The 9,430-nt window shown below is 43.5% G+C and overlaps 2 protein-coding genes across 2 annotated transcripts in view; one reads left to right on the forward strand and one right to left on the reverse strand.

Annotated features, from left to right (window-relative positions):
- Nucleotides 1–9,421, reverse strand: part of DDB1 (damage specific DNA binding protein 1) — a 32,997-nt gene extending 23,576 nt beyond the window's left edge. The window contains exons 1-9 of the mRNA XM_081311603.1: nt 9,216–9,421; nt 7,891–8,039; nt 6,625–6,741; nt 6,054–6,275; nt 4,086–4,200; nt 2,850–2,947; nt 1,894–2,052; nt 1,299–1,382; nt 546–662 (exon numbers count right to left, since the gene is read on the reverse strand). Coding sequence (XP_081167729.1) covers nt 546–662; nt 1,299–1,382; nt 1,894–2,052; nt 2,850–2,947; nt 4,086–4,200; nt 6,054–6,275; nt 6,625–6,741; nt 7,891–8,039; nt 9,216–9,276 — 1,122 coding nt within the window. The 5' untranslated portion in view covers nt 9,277–9,421. The remainder of the gene's footprint in view (nt 1–545; nt 663–1,298; nt 1,383–1,893; nt 2,053–2,849; nt 2,948–4,085; nt 4,201–6,053; nt 6,276–6,624; nt 6,742–7,890; nt 8,040–9,215) is intronic.
- The window catches only part of CD5 (CD5 molecule), a 244,353-nt gene that overhangs the window by 156,006 nt on the left and 78,917 nt on the right, over nt 1–9,430 (forward strand). The gene's annotated exons all lie outside the window — the stretch shown is intronic.

Raw genomic sequence — 9,430 nt, forward strand, 5'->3', positions numbered from 1 at the left:
ATTTATTTTAAAGAAAGAGTGAGAGAAGAGAGAGAGAGAGAGAGAGAGAGAGAGAGAGAGAGAGAGAGAGAGAGAGAGAGAGAGAATTTTTTTTTTAATATTTATTTTTTAGTTCTCGGCGGACACAACATCTTTGTTGGTATGTGGTGCTGTGGATCGAACCCGGGCCGCACGCATCCCAGGCGAGTGTGCTACCGCTTGAGCCACATCCCCAGCCCCACTCCTGCCATTTATTACGCAGGTGACATTGGGCAAGTTATTCAAACTTTGTCAGCCCTAAATTTCTTTACTTCTCAGATGGCCAAGAATCAATTCCTGTCTAGCAGGGTAATGTATATAGGGTGCTTGGCAGATGAAGACAGACACGTAATGAATGAAAGTTTTCCTTACATCCCTGGGATTAGTGAGTAAAGCTCTTAAAAGTATGTTCAGTGTACACTTCTAGATAAGCATAGCAAGAACAGTTTGAGTGAGCATGACAGTTTAAGTGGGCTTGACAGTTTGAGTAGGCATACCAAGTATCCATCTCCACATAACCCTCTTACCTGTCCCTGCCCCTGCCTCTCCAGGTCCACCACGCACATATCCACGATGGGTCCTAAATTGGTAAAGGTTTCCATGGCCACTACATAGGAGCCTTGTTCATTGCTGTCAACATTGAGCTAAGAGGAAAGAAAGATATTAGTCCCAGAACAACCCCTAACAGACCAACAGTAGAGATGGTTATTATCCAAAAGAAACTCTCAATCCTGTAGATCTGTCCTTCTTGTACTCCAACAGATGCTCCTAGAAGGGGACTGTTAACTTAAGGAACATGGCTACTCCACGTGACATGCTAACTAGTCAGCAAGTTCTAATTCAGGGTCTTATACACGGATTTCAGAGAAGCAGTGATTTTAAAAATTAAAGTAAAATGTTTGCATGCATTTTTTTTTTTTTTGCAGAGCAGGTCCAGTGTTAGTACTCTAGAGGGGATCCATTACCTTACACTGTGACCTATTTGAGAGTAGAAACCAGGTCTTGCTCGTCATGGCACCCACAGCACCTAGCACCTTGCCTGACACATTTGCTCAAGAACCATGAAGTCAAAGAGCTAATCAGGGGTAGGTTGTTAAATTAACTAAGTAGAAAGCTGCAGAGCAGGGATGTGGAAAAAGTGTGAGAGGCACAAACACAGAGAAATTTGATGAAGAAACAATAAGTATAGCAAAAAAAAAAAAAAAAAAGAAAGAAAGAAAGAAAGAAAGAAAGAAAGAAAGAAAGAAAGAAAGAAAGAAACCGGAAAGATGTCCTCTCACCTTCACAAGCTGGGAATCACCTAAGCGAGACCCGACAAACACAACACCATTATCGAGGTACGTCAGGCATTCAGCAATGGAGGTCTAGAAAAAGTCAGCACATGAGAGAAATCAGGATGGAGCCCACATGGCCTCTAACACCTACAGAGAAACTCTCCACTGAAGCCACCATTCAGAAACTTTTCTCCACTCAAATCCCAGGCCACACTAAGCAAATGTCACTACTATATCATTGAAGTTTATGATTCACCCCTCCACTCAGAAAAGTCTATAATTTAACTTGTACATGCCGCTCCAAACCTCTAAATGTCACTGTATAAGCATTTAGCTTTTTGGGAACCCCCTCCCAGGACTATCAACACTACATTAATCTTTTAATTCCATACTGTATCATTTGTTTCTGCTTGAGGTAGTGCCTAGGAGCCTGTGAGATTCTCTAACATATAACTCATTTGAAAATAAACTTTTTCACATCAGGACTGACAGCTTGTTGCTAGTTGTTAAGCAACATAATTCCCAGAACAGAAGTGAGAAAACACATCCATCATCACTAGGCACCTAGGAGATGAGGCAGAGGAGTAGGGACAAGTCCTACCTCTCCGAGGAGTTCCACACGGAGATCTTTGAGGGTGACAGTGCCATCCATCTGCTCCTCCTTCTCCAAAAGCAGCATGAAGAGTCGTCCCTCCATGTCTCCCAGTAGGTATCTAGAACCGTTAGGATCCACCCGATTGTGGCACACAATTGTGCTTTGCTGCCAGTGGAAGGGAACAGTCCTTAGAGTAACAGCACGCAAACCTGAGCTGACCACTCCCTTTACCAAATCCAGCCATTTCACCAGCAAGGAATACAGTCTACTTACATTACATGATAAAAAATGGACAGCTCTATTTATTTTTACCATGAAAATGATTTTGTGAGGCACTCAATTAATATATCCTAAATGTTTACTCACATATTGTTCTACGTAAAACAAAAATATATAGAATTAGGGGGCCTAGAGGGTGTAGCTCAGTGGTAGAGCCCTTGCCTAGCGTGTTTGAGCCCCTGAGTTCAATTCCTAGAACTTGCTGCAAAAAATAGAGAGAAAGGGAGAAGCTGCAGGTGCAATTATTTCACTAGACTCTGAATGTATCACTGATGTTATTCTTTATTCTCAAAAAGAAAATTTTTTATTAAATTTTTAAGGTTTAATTTTCATGATTTGAATGTTGAGGCTTGAAAATTTTTGGCTCATTTTTTAATTTCTATATAATTTATCAACATAACTTAGCAATAATTTATCAGTATATTATATGATTTGAATCAAAACTTTTTCCTTCTTAAAGTTGCCCAAGTTGATGAATAGGATAAACCTATTTTGACTGGTATTTCTTTTACTTAACAAGCAAGCTCTTTGTAAGCAAAACAGGCCAAACCATTTGTTTATATACATAGTGAGTAATGTGACAGATGTCTGTAAATCTCCTTTTGACAAAAGGGGACTAAAGGAGTAGCAGAGTAAGAACTAAGAAAGAAGAGGTCTAAGAAAAAGGTAAAAGGCTTGTTCACCTTGATGATAGGAGGGGCAATCGCCAGGTATTTGTCACCATTGTGATAGGTGATTGACTCCTGTCCAATGATGATGGCTCCTCCAAAGGGCTCTGGGACTGCAGGAGAAAAACAGCAGGGTTAGAATGCTCAGCACTTTGGACTTGCCAAACCAGAGGCAGCAAGGGCACTAATCCAGATAGCCCTAAGGCAAACTTGAAGATAATCATTATTTTAAAAAGGACATTGAAGACCTAGAAAAACAACAGCCTTTTGAGAGTCCCAGGGTCTCCAGCAAACTAAGCAGGCACTCTGCCATTGAGCTACATGCAGCCAAAGGATTCATTCTTTTTTTTTTTTAATATTTTTTTAGTTGTTGATGGATCTTTATTTTATTCATTTATTTATACGCAGTGCTGAGAATTGAACCTAGTGCCTCACACATGTGAGGCAAATGCCCTACCACTGAGCCACAACCCCAACCCCATCCTTTCTTTTAAGATGGGATCTCCCTATGCTGCCCAGGCTGCTCTTGAATTCCTTAGCTCAACTGATCCTCCCACTTCAGTCTCCTGAGGCTGGGAGTACAGGCACCTAGCAGGGTTTTTTGTTTGCTTTGGCTTCTCTTTTAGTGCTTTGCTCTTTCCATTAGCAGGGTATCTTCTTCACGTTCTCCCACGTGCATTCTCCCCATTTTCTCTCTCAAACTCATGACCCTTTCTAACAAGCCTCAATTGTTCCTTAACGTAAACTCCCCCCATTATCAGGGCCACCATTCTGAAGAGTCAATTTTCTCTTAATTTAAAGAGTTTTAAAACTTCTCTACCAGGCAAGACAGATGACATAATGTTGGGGAAAGAACACAGGATAAGGGGTGGTGCAGCCTGGATTCTCGCCCAGGTCTTGTCACTTCTGTGCAGGCCTGGGCAAGTCCCTCTGGCCCTGTTTCCTCATCTATGAAAAGAAGTCAGATTAGATAAGCTCTATTGGTCTCCTTCAGTTTTATGTTATGTCCAGCAATAAAACAATGAGACTCATCTCCATATGTCATTCTGCATCTCAAGTAAAAGGAAAGTTATACTTTCGAGGGGAGGAGTAAAAACAGAAAATCCAAAGACAAATGGAAAAAGCATTAAAAAGCACATGAAGATGAGGAAGGGTAAACAACACACACCACCAGTGCTAGAGCACCAAAGGTGAGAAAGGCAACAAGAACAGGAGAACCGAGGGAGGCAAATTCCGGAACCCGTAACCAACCTGCAATCACCATGGACGCTTCAGCCTCTACGTTTTCCTGCTTCCATGGGCCCTTATTGAACTCCTTCTCTCGGAGAGACACCTCATAGGTTTTTACGTGCCGCCCCTGAGGGTCCTGGGGAGAAGGTGGAATGATTAGCCCCTAGGAATGGTGATTCTTGAACTGCCAGTCCTGAAAGGGGCCAGAAACCACCACCCAGGTTCAGACAATTCTTCCCATCTTTGTCCATCAGCATGCAAACAGTCACCTGCTGAGCCTGTGATTACTGTTTCTAAACCTCAACCAACTGAGAAAGGTTTCAACAGAAAAAAAATCAACCTGTCACCTTGCATTGAGCACTGGAAGAGATGCGTGTATGTTCCTCAACCTCAAGGAACTTACAAAATAGTCAGAGAAAAACACATTGTGAGGGTAACTCTTAAGAGATTAAAAAAAAAAAAAAAAGACACAATTCTTAAAAGCATTCTGTGGGGTGGGGTGATGGGAGAGCTCCTCTACAGGAGGACTCCTCTTCAGTACTGCCACTGTCAATGCCATCTTCCCCTGAATCGTGACTCTTCCCCTCCTTTTTTGGAATCATGACTCACGTCAGTCGTCAGTCTTGGGGCTGCCAAAGTCACCTTTCGAAGCTAAAGAGCAGGGACAGGGAGAAGGTTATATACAGCCAATGGAAAATGGCTTCAACAAAGGCCAAAAGAGTTTAAAAAGTTATGGAAGGAATTCAATGATGTATTTCAGGGCAGGACCACACCTCAATCACTGTGACAGCTCCTGAAGCACAAGCATGAGTACTTTCACATGGGAGGCACTCAATTATTTGTCAAATTAAATTGTTGGCATGAAACAGGAGACAGTAATTTTTAGTTGATGAAAAGACCTTCCCATTAATGAGTAAGGGTAAGACCCATCTTTACAAAAAAGTTCAAACAAGGGTGGATTGGGGCCACTGAGACAGAAAAATGAAGACGGTTCACAACTGACAGCCCTGGATCTGGGAACAGTCAGCCAGCCTTGAAAAATCATCAGCACTAATGTTTTAGTGACCTGATATCTACAATACTGCAGAAGGGAGAGAAATTCACAGGTTTTTATGTTTTTTTCAGCTCTGAAAGCTAGTAGATCAAACAAAATCTCCTAAACCTGTTTCAATTTTATTTAATTAAACTTTATTTCAACCAGCCTTAGACTATAGCACTTACAGTTACGCTAAGAAATACACAAAAGTACACAAGTATTTCCAGCACTTTACACAGCTACCAGAGTGTTTATATGACACACACACTACCCTGCTATGTGGAATTAGACAGTCACTTCCTTCTGTCATTTATTCAGCCACATGGAAGTGAAATGACCTCAGGCTGGTCAGGCCTTTGTTAAAAGTCTAGGATTTTACTAAGATATTGGCATGTTAGACTGGAGCTCCACAACCCCACCCCCACTTAACAGATCTGGACCAGAGAACAGCTGCCCAGGATCAGCTCTGCTGAAGTTTTAGGCACAGACTAAAATAGAAGTCAAGAGCCAGCAAGTCACCAGAAAATGAGTACTAGACAAATGCAAACCTCTTCTTAGAAGACAGATACAGACATTTGCTCTTTGCTCACAAAGGCCAATTCTAGATAATTTCTCTACGACTAAGTTTTCATAATCCCCTAGCATTCCGGTAAGAGACTCAGACAAAGCATAAACTGGGTCACCCTATAAAACCTCCAAGGCCTACAAACAGAGTATAATCTCAGGATTAAAACCTGCTACAAGCCCTACAGAGCTTGCTGCCTCTACAATAAGGACTTTGCACTCAAGAAGGAACCAAAATCGGGCCCATATTAATTGTATCGTTCAAATACTTTAGGACAAACACATTCAACACTTCTCCCTATGCTACTACTAAATTCAGACAGTCCATTAGCAAAAACCAATTCCCATCATTCCAACCAGTTTTTCCCTCTCTCCTCCCAATTCAGTACCTGGTAGACAAAGCAAATGGTGGGTGCTTGACAACCATATAGGAACTTGACATCGATGACATGCAATTCCTCCAGGCGGATGTTAAAGGCCTTGAGCTCTTTATTGTCCCGATCTAGTGGAATAACCTTGAAGAGGCCATCGTAGAGTCGCAGGCCAATCATTCGACACTCTGGGTCAATGATACCAATAATGCCAGTCTCTGAGGGGCGGCCAATACGGTCCTAAGAAACAAAACTGGGATTAGGAAAGAATCTCAACTTCCACAAAGTAACAAAACATCAGGCCAAAAAAACTGTCCTTCCCAGGATGATTTGAGAGAGGCAGGAAAATGAGTAACATCCACCTGACGTGCCAAGGAGCCCAAATACTAGTACGTACCTTTTTGGTTTAACACTGAATCTCAATACATTATTCCCTGTGCCTTGGACTCTCAAAATAGCTCAAAACCTTAAGTGTTTTTTCCTTGTTTCTTTGATCACATAGAGGGCTACCCTGGCACTTCAGTGTTCCTCACTGAATCATGACAGCCCTACCTGAAAAACTCTCATCAGCCTGAAGCAGCCACCTCACCTGGACGTTGCCATGGGCTCGCGTAATGATATCAATGCTCTCGCCGCTCTGCTTATACTCCAGGATGCAGGCATTGTATTTAGCTGTCAAGATAAACAGCAGGTCCTTGCTCTCCCCCTGGAAACCAACATTATGCCATCAAAAGAGGTCTTTCAAAAACAGGAACAACCTGTCCAGCCTTTAAGCATCATTCTTTAAGCATGCTAAGCTCTTTAAGAACTTCCCAAATTCTTCTCTCCCTAAAGAGAAAATACATTGTGAGTTTGTAACATACACTATGTACACACAAGCCCTAAGGGTATGTACAAAAGGCCAGAACTGATCTGGTAAACACCTAGTCCTTGTTTTCATGATTCGCCATATCTGCTCTACATACACTGTTTTCGTCTATTTTGCACTCAGGCTAATCTCAATCATTCCATTCAAATTCTGAAAGAAGAATGTAATTCCTCCCCATTCCTTTCCAAATATTTAGAGAAAAAAACGTGATGATAACAATGAAAGCAAAAATGAATCTGCAAAATCTTAACACAAACTTTAAATACATTAAGTGCTTTGTTCAAAGAGTTATAATTGAAATGCTGAACCCACAGTTTTCTTGTCAGATTCAGTTAAGATATAATGAAACAATGGTGGTTATCTAGATAAAAACATTTGAATTATAATAACAATGATTATGAGAGTTGTTAACATGATGGTGAATGCTTCTTATGTGTTAACACCCTGTGTTACTGAGTCATTTAATCTTCACAACCCAAGGGATTGATTACTATTATCCCCACTTTGTAGATGGGGAAATCAAGGCTCTGAAGGGTATCCCAAGTGATAACTAAAGTGACACCTAAAGTGAGAACACGAATGAGGCTAGGACTGTTCCACTCGATATCTCCTACCCTCTGAAGCACTAAGCACTATGGTGACCCATATTTCAAACTGCTTTAATTTCTCCTTCCTGAAGAAGTCAACTTAATAAACGTTTCCCTATTGAATCTCCCCTACTTCCAGGAAGTTTGTTAGGAAAAGTATACCCTGAAATCTGCTGCCAAAACAACCCAAGGCTGGGGCTGGGGTTGTGGCTCAGTGGTACAACACTTGCCTAGCATGTGTGGGGCACGGGGTTCAATCCTCAGCACCACATAAAAATAAATACATACATAAAGGCTCATAAACAAAAATGTTAAATAAACAAACAAACAACAACAAAAAGAAAACAACCTAAGACCAACAGTTTTCCTTTTATTGCTCATCACAACTGGAAACACTTACCTTGGGCCTGAAAAGCTCCATGACTGCAATCTTCCCATACATGCCCACCTCCTTGACTGGCCGAAGCCCCTCTGCAGTGACCACATAGATCTCTAATCTCGTGTTTTTGGCAATCAACAAGTTCAAGTCTTCGGCTGAAGTAAAGTGTCCTGAAAGAACAGGTCCTCTAACTTTTGAAGCTGAAGGAAGGGCCTCCCAAGCCCTCTAAATAATCTTATCACATGTACAACTAAATACCCCCAGAACTTGCATTTACTTCATGAATTTCTGACTTCTTCTGTTTACTCCTCTTCTTGCTAAATCCAGCACCCCCAGGAGTCTCACTTCACGCATTCAACAAAGCTGCTTCCCTAATCAGACTAAGAAAAGTGAACTAGAGGCCAAAGAGCAGAGTGTCCTTCAATGGACAGTGACTGAACACCCTTCAGATGACTGTTGAATTTTACTATACAATAGACTCTAAATGAAGATGCTGGAGAAAGTGTTTGTCTCTTCCAGTCATCTAAAGCCTCGCCCAACTTTTGCCAAACAGATGGGGTCAAATGAAGAAAATTCCCAGAGCTTTCTGTATTTTCTCTATGCCTCTTGCCCTCCCAGCAATCTACCAATACCACTTTTAGACATCTAAACAACGGACGTTTTTTTCTAGAATCATTATTAGCGTTTACATAAACGCACAAGTTCGGGGTCTGCACATTCAGCCGAGAAAGTGAGTTCAAGATGAATATTCTTTGGTTCTACACCTCATTGTCCTTTATGATCCTAGCACACAGTCAACAAGGCAAATCCAGCCCGGGGCTGGGCCAACCAAAACCTCTTCTCCAGCAGCGCCCTCAAGTAAACAACAGCCCCAGGCGAGAGGGTGGGTCTGGAGAGGGCTACTCTTACTCTCTGGGTGAGTGCGGACATAGCTCACATTCCTCCACCTCCCGGGGCCCCCCAGACTCCCCACGTGAAAATTCTGATCCCAAAGGCGCCATCACCACCACCCCTTCCCCCGACCACAAGAGGCCAATCTCGAGGTTCAAGCAACGCTGCACAACCAACTCACACTTGGCTCTCGGTCCCACTGGACCCGGCCGTATTCTCGAGGCCAAGTGACCTCCCAGGACGAAAGGGGACCCTCAAGAGCAGGTTCTATTGCCCCAGAGGCGCGTGTTGGAACCGCGCCTTTGAGCTCGGGGCTGGGGACGTTCCTCCGCCGCCGGCGCCTTCCATTCCCCGGCCCGGTCCTGCCCGGCCGCCCCCGGGGCCGCGAGCCTCCCTAGGCCTCGGTTCCCACCAGCTCCCTCCCTCGCCAGGGTCTCCGGCCCTGGAAGTCTCACCGGTCACGCAGCCGTTCACGGCAGTGGGCTTCTGTGCCGTTACCACGTAGTTGTACGACATGTCGAGGCCTGGACCGGCCCGTCGGGAGCCGAGGGCGACGATAGAGAGATGGACACGAGCGAAGAGACAGGGAGCCCCCACCCGCGCGCAGCCAACTCTACTGCCGCTGCCTCCGCCCCAGAAACACGTTGCAGCCCAGAGCGGCCGGGGCGCG

This window comes from Spermophilus citellus, assembly GCF_964194105.1.
Source record: "Spermophilus citellus genome assembly, chromosome: 2".
Taxonomy (NCBI): Eukaryota; Metazoa; Chordata; class Mammalia; order Rodentia; family Sciuridae; genus Spermophilus; species Spermophilus citellus.